This window comes from Mycteria americana, chromosome 5 (assembly GCF_035582795.1).
Source record: "Mycteria americana isolate JAX WOST 10 ecotype Jacksonville Zoo and Gardens chromosome 5, USCA_MyAme_1.0, whole genome shotgun sequence".
Classification (NCBI taxonomy): Eukaryota; Metazoa; Chordata; class Aves; order Ciconiiformes; family Ciconiidae; genus Mycteria; species Mycteria americana.
In genome coordinates, this window is record NC_134369.1 from 29,709,721 (window position 1) to 29,731,987 (window position 22,267).

At 45.0% G+C, this 22,267-nt stretch overlaps 2 protein-coding genes across 19 annotated transcripts in view; both read right to left on the minus strand.

The window, feature by feature from the left end:
* MADD (MAP kinase activating death domain) overlaps positions 1-8,049 on the minus strand; it is a 76,637-nt gene extending 68,588 nt beyond the window's left edge. For 14 of the 17 annotated variants that reach the window (XM_075502633.1, XM_075502631.1, XM_075502632.1 and 11 more), the window contains exon 1: positions 7,611-7,675. The gene's annotated coding sequence lies outside the window, so the exon portion shown is untranslated. Of the gene's footprint in view, positions 1-19; positions 39-7,436; positions 7,456-7,610; positions 7,676-8,030 lie in introns of those variants that run through there. The other 3 variants (XM_075502619.1, XM_075502620.1, XM_075502617.1) reach the window with 3 other exon arrangements.
* Positions 8,050-9,968: 1,919 nt separating this feature from the next.
* On the minus strand, positions 9,969-22,255 carry NR1H3 (nuclear receptor subfamily 1 group H member 3). Of its 2 annotated transcripts, XM_075502636.1 has the most exons (8): positions 22,120-22,255; positions 18,995-19,261; positions 15,859-16,067; positions 15,432-15,611; positions 14,940-15,039; positions 13,238-13,351; positions 12,313-12,407; positions 9,969-11,907 (listed from the first exon to the last, which is right to left on the minus strand). In XM_075502636.1, exons 1-8 carry the CDS (start codon positions 22,235-22,237, stop codon positions 11,761-11,763), a joined length of 1,230 nt encoding a protein of 409 aa, XP_075358751.1. In that variant the 5' UTR covers positions 22,238-22,255; the 3' UTR covers positions 9,969-11,760. The 2 variants fall into 2 exon arrangements, with proteins under 2 accessions (XP_075358751.1, XP_075358752.1); XM_075502637.1 differs by lacking the exon at positions 18,995-19,261 and having other exon boundaries at positions 22,120-22,245.
* Positions 22,256-22,267: the final 12 nt, after the last annotated feature.

A 22,267-nucleotide genomic window follows, 5' to 3' on the forward strand; every position in this document is an offset into this window, starting at 1 on the left:
ATGCCACACAGACACGAACCTTTTTGCAGCATCACAGAGTGAAGCTGGACTGATCCAGGCTCTCAGTTGCTATAGCGACAGATTTTCCCATCCTTGTCATATGCTGGCCCTTCAGCGTTGCCTCCTGTCTCCCCCCGCTTCAGCCAAATGCTTGGCTAAAGCAGCCTGCTGTACATGCAAGACCACGCAGTCGCCACACATGCACATGCTGTGAAAACAGACCCACAGGTAATCTGATTCAGATCAATCTCCATAGCAACCCAATCTTTCGTCCCTAGATCTTAGCCTGTCAGGTCTATTTATAGAGCAGCTGCAGCGCTCCACCCCCTCCGCTCCACCACCAAAGCTCCCAGCACTGCCCACACTACAAACAAGCTTCACCCAAGCACAAGGACTGCCTGGAGCCAACTCTGAAACATACCCCTCCTGGCACCTGCGGGCCCCCGAGCTAGATGACAGCATAGCATCTGCAACACGTTAAACGCCTCCCAGTCAGTGAGGTTTCCCATATCCACAAATACCACAAATATCAGAAGTCATTATAGCTCACGGAGAGCTGAGTACCAACGGCAGCTGACAAAATCCGCTTATCCAGGTACACGCAGGATGCTTCCACAGACATCCACTGCAGCTGCTCCCTTAGTCTTGCTCAAAAAGGATGAGCAAAGTGTGCCAACACAAATGTGCAACCCTAACAGCAACTTGCAGGCAGCAGCAAACGCAAAGGAGTGGTCCCAGCAGTACCTGCCCCACAGAAGCACAGCTGTACCCACCAGCAGATACGTGAAAACCATGCGGCCGGGACATTCATCTACTAATTGTTTAAAAAAAAAAAAAGAAAAACAAAAAGCAAAATCAAGACCGAGGCCTTGAATGAGCCACAAGAGATAAGCATGTGAGAAAGTATTTGCATACCATTCTGTTATCCATTTTATTCTACTACACTCTTGGGGAAAATCATCAACAACAAACTAATGCAGGAGAAGCATACACTTTTACAGTACTCTACTTGCTAATAGGAAGGAAATGACAGATTTTAGCCTCAGCCCCAGTTCATTTCACACACTTCAATTTAGGTTAAAGACCTTATTCTCCTCCCTTCTTTTACTGCCTGTCACCTTTCTGACCCTCCCTGCAGCTCCTCATAGTGCAGGGCACGCAGAGCACCACTCACCATCTTCTCACAGAACATAAATTCTGGCATAAAAACCCTCTGTCAACCCAGCCAGTTCTCCTGCTCTACACTGTTTGAATTTAAATTCATCTTTTATTTTCAAATAATCTCCAGAGATTTGCATGAGAGAACAGTAACACAGGAGCTTTGGCTCCCTGCCCTTCACTCTTGTCAAGTCCGTCCTTTTTTTCCCCTCCTTGTGCAACGCCACGATCACAAAATACAAGAGCCTTCTCATCTATTTCTACCACATCAGCTTTTCATCAATCCTCAAAACTCCAGTAGCAGCCGCTCATACACTTTGCAAGGGCTGGGGGTGGCAGAAGGCAACCCAAAACCTATACAATGCCCCCGAACTGAATTAGCCTCACCTTCTGCAACCACTATGGCAGTACCTTCTTTTCCAAACCAGAACTGCTTTCGGCTCAAGTTCTGAGCTGAGAAACTTTCTCACTGCTTTTTAGCACAGCCTAGACCCCAGCACCCATGAGATGCTTCCATTCCCAGCCCTCTGCCCAGTTCCCGTATGAGAAGTAGGCCACAGTTCCCATAACACGGGCACCAGCAGGTTTTTTTCCACAAGCCAAACACTGCAAATGTACAGCCATAAAAAATTAACAAGAAAACAACAAAGCATGTCACATTTAAATTGAGAGAGCTGCTGGATGGAGCTGCAACTGCTAAATTATTCAGTGCTCTCCCTTGCCATGGTGCCTCCCCCAGCCATGGTAAGCAGCTCTGAGCCAGGAGCTCAGAGAAGAGACTTGTACAAGAGGACAGCAGGTAGAAAAAAGACACACCGCAGACAAACTGCGAGGAGAGCACCAACAACCAGTGGCTTCTCCTCTCACATAGGTTTCAAGCTATTCACCTACTTATTTAACAGGTGACATCACTCACCTGACACCATCACCACCAAATACAGGCATATTCAGCTCTCCTGGAGATGTGCCACACAGGGACAAATGACAGGCTCACCGGGATCCGGACAATAAATCCCAGCCATTTATAAGGCAGAAAAGGGGGACACTCACAACCAGTGTGGAAACACTGAAACTTTGCTGAGGATAATGAGAACCAGAAAATAAAGAGAAGTGTTTGAAATAATCCAGTTATTTGGCTGTTGTTAGCACCACAGAACTGGTACATCTGTTTTGCCTCGTCTTAGTTACACTCAGCCTGTCTCCCTGCATGTGCCACCTGCCTTCTTATTCCTTCCCTCTACACACCTTCCCCTTCTCTTCATCAACTCTGTGGAAGATCAGAAATTCCTACTCTCAAACCAATCCTACTATTAATTTTGGTGATAAATCATAGTACCAGCTGGTCAAAACTGGAAGGAAAGCAAAGATAAAAGCCCATTTTCTCCCTGCTAGAGCTCTGGGATGTGGGAAGCGTGCATTTGGCAGACTCACCCACACGTAAACATTGGAGGAAGCAAGCAAAGAGCAAAGAAGGGATAGGAACCACCCCAAGCCACTGTTAGGGCCAGCGAGTGACAGAACGAGGGGTCCCGAGAGGACCTTGTAGACGTCGGCAGTCACCACAGCAAAGGAGGGAGGGAAAACACAATACCTGCTGGATATGTCTGAAGACTAAGGAGAGAAAGAAGGGAGAAACGAGGTGGCCTAGAGGAAAGAGCAAGCGTGCCCAGCTTGTAGCTCCAGCAGAGCGCAGTTTAACCGCTATCAAGCGGAAACAGATACAGACACGGCAGCAGAATGGCTCAGTGCTCTTGGGTGAAGCAATTTTGGTGAATACCAGTTTCAATTCTTAATCATCTTTATCACAAAAAGCACTCTTCTGCCTCTGCATCAGATAGCAGGAGGAGAGCTCTCCACCTCCTGCCACAAGGGCCTTTCCAGAGCAAGTACAGTATACCCAGGCAAGCACAGATCCAGGGAAGCTGGTGTCAAACCTATGGGTAAGAAGATCAAACATTTGATCTTGACAGTGGGAAATTCAGTTAGAATATAAAGGGAAGCAGGACACAACCACGGCGCTGAACTCGCAAACATGACAAAGAAAAGGAACAGATTAAGAAAAAAAAAAGGCTGCCCTGCTCATAAGATAACACACAGTTCCTGGAGGTTATCAAATACATTCCTGTCAATCTGGGTATCTTTGTCCCCTGCGTAAAAAAACAAGCTTAATTTCCTGATTCTCACAAATACGACTTAGAACAGCTGTTTAGAAATTAGTTACAAACAAAACAAAAAGGAGAGATCTGACAAACATTACAGGATACAAAGGCGACATGACAGCCAGCTCTTTTTTGAGGGCTGCTGCTGCTGTGAAATACTGAAGGCTGTGGAAGAAACAGAAAACCATGAAACTTTGTTCCTTGCTGCTACACTGATGCATTATTTCTCACAGGGACCTGGAAACACAACAGTCTCTCATTTAACCGCAATGCCTAGGAACCCAGCACGAGAACCGCCTCAGCATAGGTAATTTAGGCATATGCAAGCAGCACTTCTTACTTTTATGTCACTGCAAGGGTCCTGCTAGTAGCAGTGATTAAAAGTAAACACAACCGCTGACAATTCAGTGGTTTCTGGGCACCAAAAGGCACAGCCTCCCCATTTGGGAGTTCTCCGGTATAAAGAGATTTTAGATCTGCTGGCAGTATGTGGGTCACTTCTTCAGAGCTTTGCTGGGTTTGGGGTTTCAGTTGGTTATTCTAGTTCCAAGAGACAAATCAGGAGCATGTTTCTCAATCATCAACAGTAATTTTCATGTGGTCGTGACAGGTTTAAAAGCCTACAGTGACAGAGAATCTAATCACTCTAAAATTATTTTCTAGCTCAGACAACAGAGCAAAGATCAGCTGAATTACACAGGCTCAGTTACAGAGAGTGAACAGTAGGTCGTCATAACAGTTTTTCATAGCTCTTGAGGTGGAGAAGGAAAAGTATTGAACCCTTCCATCATCAAAAGAAATACCACAATTATCCCACAGATTAACCCACTAAAAAACATTCCCTTCTAATTGATGCCTCATGCTGCTCATTTTTATTTCACTTCATGTCTCGTTAGGTCACCGACAATCCTTTTCCTTCATGAAAATTTATACCTTGAGATAGATGGAGATCATTTAAACTGGGGAAGTGATATTAATCTTGCATATCAAGCACTTTCATTCTTGTTTCTAAATCCTTTCCCCATTGCTGCAAATCCCCAATCAGTAGCTGCATTCTGTATTTTCTTCTAGTGCACCAAATAACTACGTCAAAGCCCTTCTGCTAAGGGGCTGCCCGGAAATTTAATGCAGTATGTCTTAAATGCAGGCACAATAGGGCCAAAGGACATTTGCAGGAACTAATCCGGGTTGTAACATATGCATTGCCTGTCTCCAATTCCTTCCTAACGGAAAGTAAAACATTCAACTCTGTACTTGGTTTTAACGTAAAAGTATCAATTTCCATCTTCCACTACCCATCTCATTAAAAAACTACAGTGTGAAATGACAGCCAAGTCACTAAATTTTACATCATTTGTTATCCACTCTCATGCACTAAATCTCTAACAGTATTTTTTCCCCAAAAAAGAAAGTCATTTCTCTAACAGACATATCTGGGAAGAAGTATCAGAGAAAATCTATTAGCTCAAGTGCTGTAAATTAAAAACTGTGAAGAGATTCATTCTGTTAGAATTCAGCAGTACTTCTGACTTGCTAATTTAATACCAGAAATTTTCATAAATATTTGGTTTTTCAACTGACTTATTGCAAAAGATATTAAATAGACCAGACTGAACATCTTTCCAGAGGTATGTCTAGTACACCTTGCCTACACATAACGAATATTTGATATGGCTTGAGGTGAGAGGGGAAAAAAGCTATAAATGATGAGCCTCTGCGCCCCTCAGCCCAAGCCAGATAAAATCAAAGCCAACATTAATTTAATTTAGAAAGATGATATGAACAAGCACTTTAGTAAGACTTGAGATGCACTGATGCCTCTACCATTTCTACTGAACCATCAATCCTAATCCTCTAAAAACGAAAAAGCTACTTTGGCTAGGTGGGCAAGGCTTACTGTTAAAAATCATTGAAACTTCTATTTCTCCTTCTCCAAAATCCTTCTGAAATAGACTGAACTTGGACCTCATTACATACACACCCTGTCTGCTTTCAAAAGAGGTACAGAATGGTAACAAGGTTGAAGAAGAGATTTGCCCTCTAGAATATTTACTTTAAGTTTTTCTATGAAAACTTGAAACTAGAATGCCTATTTTTTTGCCACTTGCTACACAGCCTTTGGTTCACCAATGTTTATGGCTTTGGCACATAACACATATATCATCAAAATGTATCTTGGCCATCATGGCCATGGAAAACATTCTTTCAATGCATTTACCTTTTTGTCCATCCAGTAAAACTAGAGCTGTCTTAAAAGCAGTAATGGTATGGAAACCAATGCAGTAGGACTTTGAAGCTTACAGCTTGAAAGCTGTTAATTTGGTAAAAACACAAAAGTTCAGACTTGCAATGCAACTGCAGCACCACTAGATAGGCATGTACAAGATATTTTAGTGCGGACAAGGCTGTATGATTTTTCAAACAAAAGTGTTCTAGAGACTTGCTGATGATTTTGCATTTTATTAAACATACAGTAAGATGCTTAATGAGTGTACAATTAATTCCACGGTACACTGAATTGGGTCCAAGAGCTACGTATTTTCTAACAATACAACAGTAAAGCAAAAGAACTATTTTATAGCTGGAATGATCAATCAGTTCAGTATTACATAACATGCTATGAGGGAATGGCCAGATCAGATCCTGCGAAAACTGCATTTTAGCTATGTTAGATGTCTCAGGTGCTCTCTCTGATGTTTCAGGATCGCACATTTTCATCAGTGCTGAAAACAGCAAGTACTTCTTGTGCCCATCCAAAACAGTTCCCAAGGCTCAAGCAGTATAAAGTCCAAAAATGGAGACATTTTCCAAATAACCTATATTTGGATGACTTTGGTTTGGTTATGCGACCCTCAGGACACCACAATACATCTTCCCTCCCCTTGCTTCTGTCTACCAGTAACATCCTTTTTGCAGATAAGCAATGCTGCAAAGAGCACAGCAAGGACACTTGAGAGCACACCAACAGAAATGCTGATCCAGAGTTGCACTGAATGTAGAGAAAATGGCTGGCTTGCCTAGGGAAAGCACAACGTATTGCCAGATTCACAGTTCTACCCCATCACTGTGGGGCTGAAAATTTATAACGTATGTTATTCTACGTATGTCAGAAAACAGTGCGGTATATGGATGAGTTCAGGGAAAAAAGGGAGAGAAGAAAGCCAGGAAACAAATCAGTTTCCTCCAAGGCTTATCAGTTCTCGAAGCACTTCTTTATCATGACTCCACACAAACAGTAACGCAGACCAAGCTTTCTTCCCTTCCTCCACCTGAAAATAAAAGTGAGCAACACAGCAAGGTGGTAACACCCTTTTCTAAGGGGAAAATGGTCTTGATTTATAGGTTACTTCGCAAGAAATCGCCTAGCATAAAGTGGATTTCCTATTCTATTGTCTTGGGGAGTAACAGGATCTGCTGTTTGCAAACCAAGAAGTAAAAGCACCTTTCCAGTCACATTACTGCAGCAATCCCTTCCCAAAGCTGCACGCCTAACCTCTTCAAAGGGCATCAGCCCGTCCTGCGTCTCCCCTTACCTGCCCTAACTGTCCTGCCCGCCTCCTCCCGGCGGGGAGCGAGGAAAAGCCGCTGGGAGGCCCGGGCCCGGCCCCGGCCCTGCCCGCCGGGCGCCCCGCTGTGCGGGAGGGCGGCGGGCCCCGCGCCCTGGCACCCGCCGCCGGCCGAGCCCCCTCCCCGGCCGGCCACGCCGCCATTTCCAGGGCCGGCCAGCCCCAGCGCGCTGCGGTCCCCTACTCCGCTGGAAACCCGCAGGCGACCCCCCGGGGGCTGCTGCCCGTTCCCGCCCGGGGACCGCTCCGCCACCGGCCGGCCGCCGGCAGGGCCCCGCGACGACTGCCTGGAGCGGCCGCGCCGCACAGCGGGCCATCGAGGCGGGCGGCCCCGCGCACCCCCAGAGCCAGAGCCCCGGGAGGATGGAGCAGCGCTCAGCCGGCCCCGCTCCCCGGAGCGGCGGGCCACCACCTCTGCCCCCTCCTGCAGTGACCTTGTGGAAGGGCTCGCCGTACCCGAGCATCACCGCAGCGCCCAGCCGGGCGGCTGCGGCAAAGCCAGAGGCGGGCGGGGCGGGGGGACGCTACCGCCAGCTGTCCGGGCGCGGATCACCTCAGGCAGCGCCGGCCGCCCCGGCTCCGCGCTCCCCTGCCCGACCCACGCGTAGCGGCGCTGGGGCAGGCTCCCCGCTTTGGGCAAGTGCACGCACGCACAGGCGCCCCGCCGCCTGCGTGCCGGCCCGCACAGGCACCCGCCCGCCCGGCCGGGCTGCGCCGCACCGCTCACCTGCCCCGCCGCCGCCGCGCCCCGCCGCTCTGCGCCGCCTGGCCAGTTCCGCATCGAGCGCCAGGAGCGGAACGCGCCACCGCCTCCCGCAGGGAGGGAGAGAGAGAGGGAGGAGCGGAGCGAACCACTCGCACCCACGGCGGGGGGAGCCACTTCACCAGCCTCCCGCAGGGGGGCGCTGCAGCTGGCTTGGGCCCCGCTCCCCCGCCGGAGGGGCGCGCTCTGGGGGCGCGCGGGGAGGGAGGGAGGGGGAAGCGGCTCGCGCCCCGCCGCCCCAACGGGCGCCCCTGTCGCCCCGCCGCCATCACACTCGGCTGTCACCCGGGACCGTGAGGGGCAGCCGGCAGGCGAAGGCAAGATGGCAGGAGGGGGTAAAGCTGCGCGGACACAGCTCTCCAGACCAGGCTGCATGAAGATAACCTGGAGCGTTTCGGCCACATGGAGCGTGGAATTACCGCTTTCAGACCTCGTCCTGGCCAGCAGAAGGCCAAGCCTCACAGCAGAGCCCGGATCCAGGCAAGCAAGGCCAGCGAGAGCCACATGGATAAGGAAACGCTACAAGAAGGAGATACAGTGCTGTGTATTGTCACCCTGCGTGTATCGAGCTACTTGATGATTTGCTACTGGCTTCATAAAATTACAAGAGAATTGGGTTATTAAAAGCTTGACATACATACAGCTTTTTTAATTCCTTCTAAACTCCTATAAAGCAGTACACTGCACAACCAAATCCATTTATTAACAAAACCAAAATTACTAAAATGAACCCACAATGCAACCAAAACTACCGCAAGTATCCCAATAGTTAAAAAAAAAAAGACATACAATAAGGTGCAAAATGGTGAAATACTTGATTTGATATTCCACTTTTGTACTTTGACCATCGTGGGGAAATTGGGATTTCAGAAATACACCCATCCCTTCTTCCCCTATTGATCTGAATAGATTGTGAACAAACACAGCTGTTGCATAAGGGTAGAGCCAACAGGGAACACCTCCTGAGATTATCATTCAAGCACTCCACGATTTCTCCAGTGGCCAAGTTAACAAAATTAATTTGAAACAGATAGGGTACAGAGACTTAGAGCAGCAGGACTGAGGCTCAAGCCTACGTAGCATTTTGCAAATATAAAAGTACAAAGGGCCACTGATCTCACAGAAGGTTCTTCCCCACACCTGCTTACTTGAGCTCACTGGGCTAAGCTGGGAAGCTGCTATAAAACAAAAAACTAATTCTGTACTGATTTGCGCTTTTAAAAAAATGAGGACATGAATATGTAAACAAGCTTATATTTGATTACATGATAATGAAAAGGGATGGAGAAGCAAGAGCCAAGAAAAATCACCATTTTCACCACTGCCATCAACAGCAACGTTATGGGTTGTACCTTGAAAATACCTCAAATTTAGATGCAGTTTTTCTCTTCAAATTAATAAAAATGAGATACAGCTCAAAACGAAGAAAATGAAGCTAAAAATTGAAGCTGCAGCTTCATTGCCACTGCCTCTTCTGACTGTTGACAGCCTCATTGTTTAGCAAATACTTGGAGTAGGGCCCAGCCACCCTGTAATCCACCCAGGGCTGGCTTGAGGTCTCGAGCTCTGCTCATTACTCCCCACCTCATACCCTGCTGCAGTTTCTCATAAGCCTATTCCTGTTCCCTCTTCCTCTGGTTTAGTAGTTTCCAATTTAAATTTTATACTCTGAAGTAATGCAGAGGCTTCAGCAGAACAGCCTGTGGTGTGGAGCCTTGCTGAATTTACAATTGCTTTCCTTTCCCGTTGTGGCAGGGGATCTTCAAGTGCTGCGGAAGCAGCTAATGCTGGACAGCTCTCTGCTTCCCCCGTTCTACTGTTCCCATCGAGGTAATGCATACAGACAGCTATTCCTGTTGCTTCTCCTATGCTGATCATTTCTGATGTATTCATACCAGGTATCAGCTAGGATCCTGCTGAAATCCACTTGACAGCCAGGGGCACACTGGACTCTTATTACAATTTTGGTGAGCCATGATATGCAGAAAATGGAGTAGATCACATGGAATAAAAGGGTTAAATTCTGAATGTAGCTGTACAAATCAAGGTGAGGTATGTATGGATAATTTATGGTCTTCATGACATGCACTTAATCCACTTCACCTATTTGCCAGCTCTGGCACACAGCAAGGTGCCTAGCAAGCTAAAATCTCATAGTAGAGACCCAAAGAAACTGCCTGGGGTTGCACTGCTTTTTCTTTTTCACCGCTTCTTGCTTCTCCCCAAACCTATATACTCACTTTCATATCAGCTTTGAGCTTGGTACATTAAGAACTTATTCCACCCCCCTCCAGTCTAATGACAGCACAGAGAATGTCAAAATCCTGTATTAGGCTTTATTCTTTTATATAAACATTAACATTTCTCAAACAGATTAGTTAAAAATACAGATTTAAACAAGAATTTTTGCAATTGCAATGAGTTATAAAAAAACAACAGATTATTTTACAGATTGTTACAAGTGCTTTACAAAGGTGCAGAGTGAAGGCCAGTGGCAGGGGACCAACCTCAAGTGCAAAATGGACACGATACCCTCACCACGGGCATAGCGCTCAGATACACAGCCAAAAAAAAAAAACCCCAAAAAACAAACAAACAAACAAACAGAGCCATGTGAACCTAGGCTCTTGGGATGCTCACCGGGCAAGCAAACATAGACCCCTATGACAGAGAAGACTCATGAGACCAAGCTACCAGGATACTTAAGGTTACATCTCTGAGATCAGCCATAAGATGTTGTTTCTTGGAAAATAAGGAACATGTTTTACAACAGTTTCTCTTCTGTCAGACAAAATATTGCTGTAAATCCTAGAATACTTATGGATGTGGATACTTAAGAACTTGGGGCATAAATCCAGTATGGATCTCTCAGTGCCCAAAGTGAAGAAAGGATACAAGACCCAAGTGTCCTTCTAAAGCAGTTGGCACTCCTCATACAGGAAGGACCTCCATATCCCATGACCATCACTAAAACCTTGAGCAAGTACCTTGGAAAGACTTTGGCAAAAGGAAGAAGACGCAAGTGGATCTGGTTACATCCAATATTCCTGCAGCCCATGATCTGAGAGTTGTGCAGCCCATAGCTTACGCAATGCCCACATATTTCACTAAATGCAGTGTGTCCTCTCTCCTTGGCCGATACATCTTCACACCCACCTTGGAACACATACCACATGCTCCAAATTCTTGGAAGTTTTTGAGATCCTTCCACCACACCTACCTTGCCTAGGTACCAGTCCTTCCCACCTATCTTTCTTCTATTCCACCCCTAAAGATAAAATCTATGCCCTGATTTGTTTTGAACTAAAGTTTTCCAGCTGTTAGCAAATCAAAGGTAAAGTGAACTGGCTGAGAACCACCATGAGATAAAACCGATGTATTACATTAAAAAAATCCACTACTTTATGACTGACATCTTTCTGATGTACAAGTGTTCCCTACCCAGAGGGCCTCCCTGTTAGACAAAGGGCACTACACATTAGAGGATCCTTTTTCCAAAGGAGGGCCAGAATGAAAGGGCAGCTCTAGAGATGAAGTCTCATAATAAAAAAAACAACAGCTACTTCTCTTGGAATCGTTGTAAAGGGCAGCACGTACAAGAGATTTTATTTATAGGAAACCCAGTGAAAACCCTAGAACATCCACATTGACTTCCCTGAGCTCCTCAGATCCAGGTACACTGGGGACCCTGCAGAAGCCTTTTGAGCTGGGTTACTCTCAATAGAGAGGGTTTGGCAAGTTCCTGCAAATTCATTTTCATAATCAACAAGAGAGGAGAGGATCAATGGGCAAGCCCTCAGGACATGCTTAGAGAAGAGAGAGACTCTGAAGAAAGAGGTGTATGTGTGTGGGGGGAAGGTCTTCATTTCTACCATTTTCAGATGTTTCACGTTATTCCTTTGGGGTATGGGCACTACAGTGAAACCAACCCCCCATCTGATCTACCCCAGCTGCCTCCTGCATAGTCTCATGACAACATTGAAACCTCAGGCTCATCACTCCCTGCACTGCCTAGCCCAGAGTTCAGTGCTTTGGAGAGGGGAGGCTGGCTTCTCGTTAGCAAAGGCTGGGAGATGGCATTATGTCGGCACGTCAGTGCCCTGGGAGCATGCGGTCACTCATGCACATCCCAGATTTCTGAAAGCAGGGGAGGGAGTTTCTTGTCCTGCAGCCGAAGGGCAAACACCTGTTCAGAGTGGACACTACTTAGTGTCCGAAGACTGACCAGCTTCATTAACATCCGTGGAAACATCAGGCGGTCCTGCAGAGTCAGACAAATAGACAGCTGTTAGTAAATTCACACTAAAACTTTGTTAAAAAAAAAAAAAATTACCGCACCGAATGATGCATTGTAACCACAATCCTGACTTCCTCTAAACCCGGCATTCTCCAGGAGGCAGCAGTGTGAAGGAACACAAATACTACACCATGTCCCAAAACTCCAGACTTTCCATGCTGGCTAAACTATGGAACATGATACAGGACAGCAGGCTGTGACAGCTCACAAATCCTGCATTTACAGCTGCTACCAAACAGCCACAGAAGGGAAGAGCATGGCAGTACAGGCAGCAAGAGACCTGTTACAGACAGTACTGCAGGAACTGTGCCTGCATAGACACAAAATCAGTCTGCATCATCGTCGGAGATGTTCTGGTCAGGCACCTACATTTGGTCTGTTGATGCAAATATAAGAATGAAGGGCTTCCACATAGGTGTGCTGCAGCCTCTCCACCAGGGACTGGTCCTGCACATTCGGTCGGTCTGCCAAAAAGCAGGTTAGAAGTAAGCAGATTGCCACAGGCAGCTTCAACGGACTTGACATCTCTGCCCAACCCCAGACCCTCAGTATGGTCTCTCCCCAAAACCTCATCTAGCATTCACCCAGGACAGCTGGGAGAGTCATCCATGACTGCAGCAGCTATGTCAGTTTTCTGTAACTGTTCTTTCTCAGTGATGTCTACTGCACATGGAGAGTCCAATCTGACTCCTGTAGAGGTGGAGTCACTATCTAAGTGTGTTTGGTCTCACATTCCTGTCCCAGTAAAGATGAGAAGCTGCCCATTCAGGAGGGAATGCAGCAGCTGAGCCAGTTATAAAACAGGAACAAAGAAACAAAAAAATTAATCTTTCAGGTCACAAGACAGAAAACAGAAGTAGAGTAGAGGTGGCTTCTTTGCAAAGCCCTGTCTTGGCCCAGAGCGGTGCCGGTCTCACATCCAGAGTGACTTGACCACTTGACATCCTTACTTGACCACTAGATGTCACTCATGCCGTGTGACCGGCGTCACACCAGAGACGTGCCAAGTACATTACGGGGACAGTACAACAGCAGTTTCTAAATGAGGAAGATAAATATTGGCTGATTTTTCTATACACTTTTCCAGCAGTGGAGAATCTGATTTCCTCTGGAGGTTGCACTAGAAAATTCAGAATATAATGAATACCCTACGCAGAAGTAGTAACACACTCCCTTTATCACTAGACCCTCTACACCCTCTATTACTCCTCTTCATCTTGTGACCTTCCTTAACTCTACCTTCTTTGCCCTCTGACTCACTGCTGCAGCTCTTCAGATCTCCCTGGCTTTTTACCTGCAGAGAAAATGTTGATGGCGATTAAAAGTGCGTATTCAGCATCGTTGAGCTGTAGCTCATTCATTCCCTTTGAGAACTCAAAGATGGGGTTAATGAACTCAAACTGCAGACCTGCAACAAACAAAAGAGAACAGGGTGAGGCAATGACAATTGTCTCCTCTCTCTCTCTCTCTCCCTCCCTCTCACAGAATAAGCTGCCAGAAACACACCACAGTATGCCAGGGAGTGGGGAGGACAGGCAGGGAAAAACCTTTACATTATGTTCCAAGTGTGGCTGAAACCTCCCTTTACATCCCACCACTACTGGTGAGCACCAACAACAGTGGCTGAGGAGTTGGGCTCTAACTGTAAAATGACACTATTTCTGGGTTTTCTTAGAGCCTTAGATGTCCCACAGCACATTACCAGGCAACAGCTAAAGGAACACAACATCAACTATCAGATAAGTCCATCAAAAAGTCAGAAGCCCGCAAGTACAACATCTACACTTTCCACTCTCACACCATCACCTCCTTCAAACCCAACAGCCCTCTTGCTTTCAAAGAAAGCTTTAATCCCATGCTCCAGATTCATCTGAAGTCAGTCTGAGCTGAAAATATATAGTTCCAAGAAGTCTGAAATATGCCATTTCCTTCAGCTCAAAAAGCTGGGAGCGCTGAGGCAGAGCCTGACTTAGGCTTCCAATCACGTCCTTTGATAAATGCAGTTAGGCAGAAATGCATTGATATTTATTGTCATAACATACAGAGGCCACTGTCAAATCAGGTCTCTGTGCTATGCGCTAAACAATCATGCTGAAAAGTTTAGGTCTTTCCCCCAAAACAGCATCCAAGTTTCTAATTTCCTGCGATACAACTGCATCAGAGAAGGATGAACAAGATGGAGGGAATCTTTCTGGCTGCCTGCTTTTTGCGTTCCTAATAATCTGAAGAAAAGGCTACCAGGAAGAGCGTCAAAGATGAAAGTTGTATATAAAAGCCATCTCAAGTATAAATGGCTAAATAGCTACACAAGCAATCAACAAAAAAACCCAAAACAAACAAACAAATCACATGAAGGACAGCCAAAGTCTCGTTTTCAGAAATGCTGAAGATGCACACTTCCGATGAAGTTATGGACACTCATTGCTCCTGGAAAAATAGACTTCAGAAATCACATCACCACAGACCATCGTACAGTGAGCTGATGGTGTTTGTAAAGCACTCTGCAGGGATCTTCAGTGCACAGTATAGACTTCACATCAACCGAAATGTAATCACACTAACGTCATCACTCAAAGCATGCATCCAGATTAGCAAGTGATATACTTGCAAAGGAGAGAAGACTGGGGTTTGATTTGCTGTGATCTGATACGGCTCTAAGACCACATGTCCACGTCAGATCTCTACCAGCAAGGAAGTTCACACCAGCTGCTAGCCCTAGGAGCATTCTTACAAGCAAGATTTTCATGCTGTAAGAGTCCAAATTTTCCAAAGCAAGTTCACACCTACAAAAAGACATGAACTGAGCTAGTATCACATGTTAAAAGCAAAAAAAAAAAAAAAAAGTTTGTGGGGCTATTGATCTGGTCTGTTCTAAACCTCTCACCTGACTTCAGCTTTAAGGCCCCACATACTATTTCCAGCACTCCACATTAAAAAGGAAAAGATGAAAGAACACAAGACACAGGGAAGGAAGAAACACCTGTCTAATGCACCACCTGCTTTGGCGAAGTCATCCCGATTATAGCTCAGGTCCTTAAGAAAGGTGATGCTCTCAATCTCTGGATTGTAGCGCCGAGATGTCTCCAACAACATCACCTGAAACCAGAAATAGATATACTTGATTTGAAAACAGGAAAGAATGTTACAACATCTATAATGTGCTGACTGTCAGAGCATCTCTGAAAAAAAACAAAAACAAACAAACAAAAACCCTCCAAGCAGTTTCTCTCAGAGTGCTTAAAAATTCCAAGGTAAATTCTGCTGCATCCTTTGCAGTGTCTGCTTCTGGGAAGGGGGAAATACGTGCTTACCACTACCAACACTCGTCTCATTCTCCTCCATGGCCCTTTGCCAGTATAGCCTGGCACTACAGTAATGGTCCTTCAGCCTGCCCATCCCAAAAAAAGGCAGGGAACCAGTTCTCCAGGTGGGTACTCCCAATTCTTTCATCTCTGCCACTACGTATTGTGGTGGAGCCAAACTCTCACCTCTATGGTAGATGTCTTCAATAAAGCGATCTGATCTTCCCTGGTGAGCTCCAGGAAGCCAGGTAGTTGCTTGGCAAAGTCCACAATCTCTTGCACAGAGATAATTGCAAGTTCTGTAAAGTGAGCAAAACGCTGCTGCCTTGCTTCACGGTTATTAGGGTCAGGAACCTGGGGCCACGGCTGTGGGAATGGGAAGAGACAGCATATATATGTGAAAGATGGAGCCAGGGCAGAAAGATGAGAAGATGAAGTGAACAGAGAAAGAAAGAGAGACACACTGGAACATCATCCTTTGCTATTCTTTACAGAACTTTAGCCCACAAATGAAATGCCTAAAGTATCTCTGTTCTCTCAAATAATTTACCCACTACCCTGACTCCCCAGACTTCACTTTTTCTTATTTTGGGTACACTGGTAGAGTTTTTACCGTCACTTTGAGCCTGTCTGTGAATGAGCGCTGGTTGCACTGCTGCTGAGCGGCCACAAGCTTTTTTATCATGCTCAACTGTTCAGGCGTCAGTTTGTGGGAAGGGCTTGGTGGATTCGGAGGGTTTGGACGCACCACGACTGTCCGAGCCTGATCGTCTTCCTGCTTCTTCAATTTCTTCAGTCGGATCTGTTCTTCAGACAGAACATCTAAAGCAGGAATAGCCAGAGATCAGTTGTGACATCGGAGCACACTGGAAACCACACTAAACACAGGGTAACATGCTGTGGATGGAGAGGCAGAGATCACAGCTGGCTGCATCTGGTATATCTGAGTGTACACAACACAGACAGCAGACAGTGATACTTATAATTTGTTTCTCTCTCTTTTCCCCATTTTAAGTTGTTCTATTGCCTTTCTTTTAATCATACTGTCATGCAAAGTGTTCACAAAGGACAGAAGCTCCCTTCGTGATGCCCTGCAGATCTCAGAAAGACCACAGCGACTTTCCCCATTGAGCAATTCCCCAAAATGTCATGTGATAACAGATTCCAACAGGTGCTCTCTTCACATGCCATGGTGTGTCCATTGTATTTTATATTATCCTGTTGTTGTGTCTTTTTCCAATATTGCTAAATTAACAGCTTGTGTCATTTCATCTTACTCTTGAGAGGTCAGAGTCAGTACTGGATGGAGTTTGAGAGTTAAAGGACAATTTTCTACATAGCCCACCTGCAGCAGACTGTAGGGCAGTAACATACTGCAAGATGAATAACGAAAGAATAGCTTTGCATAAAACGTACTGAGGACTGCAAGTCCTTCAGGAGTAGGACAAGAAGTCTTCTTCAGTTGTGAAGTCAAGGGATACGCCATTTAGATGTAACATTGTAAGGAATAAAACAACTCAGAGGCATATGTTGTGAAAAATCTTATTGGACCAACTGCTTATGAGCTAATTTAAATACAAAAACCTGTTAATGGCCTGTAACTAAGTTATCCGAAGAATTCACTGATTTGAATGTAGGGGAGGTTTGTTGTTTCTTTAAGTCAAAGCTGCAAAAACTATGAGCAAACTGCATCCAAAAAAAGGGAAACTACCAGACATACCTGGATTCAAGGACTATCTTCAAGAGAATCATCCTGCAAGTTAGTGATGAACGAACAAAAAGCAGAAAAGGGACTGACTGGGGGGAAAAAAAAAGGTATCTTCAGGAACAAAGACAAAAAAAAAAAAGGCTTGACTTTGCAAACAAGATTTAAAAAGTGCTGGAAGATTATTTGGCCATGTTTTATGCCCAGGTAACAAGGAAACATGGCTGCTACACAGGAAGGCAGGCCCCAAAACTGAACAAGTATGTACTTGCATTTCTCAAAAGAATCATGTTAAACATGAAGACAAGAAATGGAGAACTACTGTGAGAGCGCATTCTGAAATGGATAGTCCATGGGATTGGAGGGAAAGACAAAGAACATCACACATTCAAGCTAAGAGTAACCTTTATCCCTGACTTCCAACAGGGAGGATGTGCACACAGGTACACACACGCACAAAAATTACAATTCTAACAGCAAAAGACATTCAATACAATCACCAGGGGGATCTGTAAGATTAGAGAATGCTAGTCACAGTGTTAGTTTAAGAAGGGAAGTAATTGATCCAAGTGATTACAGTCCCTCATCTTGGGACTCAGATGCACAAAGAATTTATAGTTGAGTAACAAGTTACCAGATATTACTGAATCTTGAAAACTGCCTATGTGCAAGCTTCTACACCATGCTAAATTCAAAGCAATCCAAGTTACTTGGTTTGCCATGAAGGAACTATTTAACCTCATGGTTCACACTGGCTTAAGAACAATAAACTGGCCATAAATAACTTCAGTCTGGGCATTAGAAGAATGTTTCCAACAATGAGTAGAGGGAAGTTCTGGAATGACCTTCCAAGTGAAACAGCTGGAGGAAAAAGCCCTCAGTTTCTGTCAATATTAACAAGGCGAATTTGCAGCGGGGATTACAGTGTCAACAAGAATTGCCAAGCACTTGATAATAACAACCCAAAGATTCCTTTTGGCCTAATTTTCCTGAGCTGTCTTCAACATAAGACAATGAGTAAATGCAGAAACACATTGAGGCTCTCTAGTATCTACCTGCAACAGAAGAGTAGCAAGGTGGACAGGTAGTATTTGAAAAGCTATGTAGCAAGGCATCTGTTTCGTAGCTCTCAGGAGCAGGGGGAAATGGGGCAAAGACAGCGTACGTAATGCTGACACAAACCAGTGCGACAAATACTGATTACATGTGTTAGGTGTGCTGTGTTTCATGTTGAAAAAACTGAACAGCATGTTTCCTTGCTGCAGCTCAGTGGGACTTTTTGCAGAAGTATTTTTATAAGATGTTTCCGAAATATCCTCTGTTCCTCACTGTTCTGGGTGCTGGATGTCAGAAAAGGAGATTTCACACAGATGTAACATTAACCAAGCATCCATTCGGTCAGTCTCAGCCAGCAAAGGGATGAAACCCGGATGCCTTGGCTAAGGAGGGCTGTTCCTGATATGTGAGCAGGAACATTGTTGAATATTCAGAAACAGCAGCATTATGCCTCGTGTGAGAAAAACAGCAGAGTTCACTAAAGGGAGCAACAAGATGGGGTCTGCACAAACACAGCTGCAGTACTGTAGTGCTGCCCTTGACCTCTGTCATAACCTCACAGTACAAAGCAAAGGAAAGTGCCTGTTGCTCAAGGAGCATGGTGACCAACCTTGCAGTCCTGATCGCAAGACAGACAGAAGCCCAAGTTTACTGATAGAATTGACAGCATACTGAAGAACGTATAAATCTTAGTTGCGAGTCTTTCCTCTGATGTCATATTCCACGAGTTCTTACAAGGAATATAGCAGGGCTGGGGCTCTCAGCACACCGGTGTTGATCCACTAACAGCTTCCCCTCTCCACATGATCCCTGCTAAGCTCTCAGTGACTTCCCACACACATTCCAGCATGCAGCCTGCATGGCTCACATGTGACCCCCAAGTACTCACACTGCCCCCTTCCTTATACCCATCGGCCCCCAGCCCACCCCCACACACCTCCTGTCCCAACGCCACAGTGCTCCTGCCAGCACCATTTCCTGCACTCACACTGCTCCCGCATGCCCGCCTCCTGGCACTTGCGCAGCCGGCACTCCTGACACTTGCGACGCATGTACATGTCCATCTCGCACTTGCCGCCATTCTTGCAGACGTACTGTGCACCCTTGATGACACTGCGGCGGAAGAAGCCCTTGCAGCCTTCACAGCTCAGCACGTTGTAGTGGAAGCCGGAGGCCTTGTCCCCACACACACTGCACACTTCATTTCCCAGCATCTTAGGGGCTGGGCCCTTCTTCCGCTTCAGGGGGGGATTTTCTACCGAAATGAACAGTACCGAGGAACAAGAAAAAAAGAAAAGAAAACCCACACACATGAGGGAAGCATGGTGTTTGCAGCTGCCTGCCCCAATCCCTACAATAACCGATATCCTCACTCAAACCACTATCTCCCAAACACATGGATGAAAAGATCAAGTCTTCATTTCACAGACTCCCGTTCTGGGCAAGCATATCTTCTGCAACAAACCAACTATTGACATAATCCAAACAGTTTCACCTCAACTGTCTAAGCAGATATAGCTTCATGCTTGTTCCCCTCCAAAATAGGGTGAAAGAGCTAAAACACGCTCAGGCCAGATGTTCTTCTGCACTTTCCATCAGCAGGAGTGGCAGTTAAGCTAACAATGTGAGAAAGAGCTGCAAAAAAGTTGAGCTGAAATCCAAGGCTGTGCAGAAAGTAATTTTCTTCAGAACTCACCTCCAGTTCTTACTTTTATTCTCTGCCATACTCATGCACAAGGACAAGGAAAAATGGTTCAGCAGTCAAACAGTGACAGAAAACCAGTGCTGAAACTGCAACCCTACAAAAAGCACATTGAGCAGGCAATCCCTGTAACTGGAACACTTGGGGAAACTGTCAAGACAGAAGACAGCAACTTTGTGGAATTTGGGGCAATAAGCAGGCAAGCAGCACACTGCACAAGCTGTGTGAACCTTTGGAACCCTGAAGCCATCATTTCTTCTTCAAGAAGAGTGCTCCCCACTCCTAAAACTGAAGCACTCTCATACTGACAGTTCATTTATTAAACCTTGTTATTCCATCTGAAACATGGGGCCTTCACTACTGCCTCACATTTCAGATGGTCTTGTGCAGCAGCTCCCAGTTCTTCCTACGTCATTCTGACAGATCTTAATCTTATCACTGGCTGTGCGTTCTGAAAACATCTTTGGTCTACTCCAACATGTCTCACCTTAAGCATTCCAGTCAAATGCTTGCCGATGTTATTTGTGTATTCCCTCTCTATTAGCCATCTCTCTCTTCATTCCATTTAATTCTAGCCATGTTGACATCTGACATATCCTTCTGCACAGCTCATAGTGCAAGTATTTTTCTGTATGTAGGATATTATAGATTATTCTACGGCAGCTGTTCATAAAGATTACAAACAGCATGTCTTGATAAATCTCCAGATTATGTTTAGATGTGCCTGGAAAGCCTTTACACTGGAGTTAATTCATAGGGATTGGTTTGCAGGATAAGGCTGCTGCATTTCCTGATCAGCGTCAGGGTTACAATGGTACGTCTCATTTTCGTACGTATGGTTCTAATACTTCTATCTTTACTCTCAGTTACACTTACTATTCTGCTCGAGTTCCTGAAATGGTAAACAGTTTTAGGTCAGTCTCAGAAATTATTATTAGTGTTCCTCACTACACATTGGTTTTCACAGTCTTAAGTATCTTGGTGTTGATTTTCAATCCCATTGACTTTACAGAGGTCTGGAGGTCACTCATTCTGGCCTGCACTTCTCATTGCAGATTGGACAGCAAGAAAATGTCATCAGAAAGGTTAAGTCTCTGATATTCCCGTCTCTTTTCTACTATATTTCTCTTCACACAATCTATTACCAAGAGGAAATTATGCAATGCCTACCGTTATTTCAAATTACTTAGTCTGACATTGCATGTATATTAACTGGTATAACAACTTTGCGGAAGCCTCAAATGACGTTCGTATGTTTCTGAGAGACAGCAGAGTAATCCAGTGACTTCCACAAGGTGGATCTGTCCATCTTGTGGATTTCTTAGCTGTCTTTAAGACATTACATAAGCATCTGATTACCATTCCTATGACTGTTTTATTGAGACAGATAGGCTTATTCTTTGATCTATGCAAATTATTTTGTATCTCTGAACACTAACCATTTTAGTTATATAGCTTATTATTGTCATTTTCTGTAATCAAAGATAACACAGAAATAATTTGAGACGTATCAAGCATGAATGCCATCTCTGCACCTTTAGCTCTCATTAAGGTCCTCCTTCTTTGGGGGATTCCCTATTTAATCCCTCCCCCCCCCCCATTTTGTGACTTTTTCTTGCATTTTTGTAAGGCATTTATCAATTGTTTTCTTTTTCTGTTGTCAAATCTGTTTTGAGGACTTTTATTGGGTAATATCTCTTCATGTTTTAACTACTCTCTTTGTTTCTACTCTACTGATGAGTCCTTGTTCAATGTTCAAATCACCTCTTCTTTTTATATCGGGGATTGCCCATTGCCTCACTGTTCAACAAATACATTTATTTGTCATATTTTCATTAAGTTGCTGATATTATGCTGGACACCTCACTTGTGCTTTCTTTTTTTTCCTGTTATCCATCCAGAGATGTTATACTATGTCTTCTTACAAGTTTGAAAGTGTAGGATTGTGTGTGTCAGCAGCAATTATAACTGCAAAATCTCAATTCTATTTCCTGATACTCTTTTAACCTCAGTTAACCTCAGAAATGTGTAGAGGAAACGTCTACTGTCCTTCCATTATATGAATCTGCAAGAACCTATTATTTCTTTGCATCACTAACCCTTGTTGGATTGTCAACTGTAGTAAAGCTTTATTGTTCAGCAGTTTGTGATAAGGCTAACAAAAAGAAATTCATTTTACTGCCATGGACCTAGCCTCTAGAAGGTCAAATAAGCAAAATATTCAACACATTTATCACATGGATAAACCCAGTCATCTTCAGCTATCAATAACTGATTCTATTCTTAGACATTCTGAGTGCCTCAAGCACAGCAGCACTCACCCTAAAATTTTGCCAAGTATCAATTCTGCTTGCAGCTGAAAGAACAGAGAGCCTTTAGCGTGCATGGATTTAGTAAGAATTTTTCCATACCTGCATGCTCAGGGGGGTTCTCTGAGCCAGGGAAGAGCGAAAGCCCTTCCTCCTCCATCTCAAATACACTTGCCACCCTCTTCCCATGATCCTGTGTGCTGAGTTGAGTGGGACCCATGGAGGCCACACAGGAAGGGCTCACTATAAT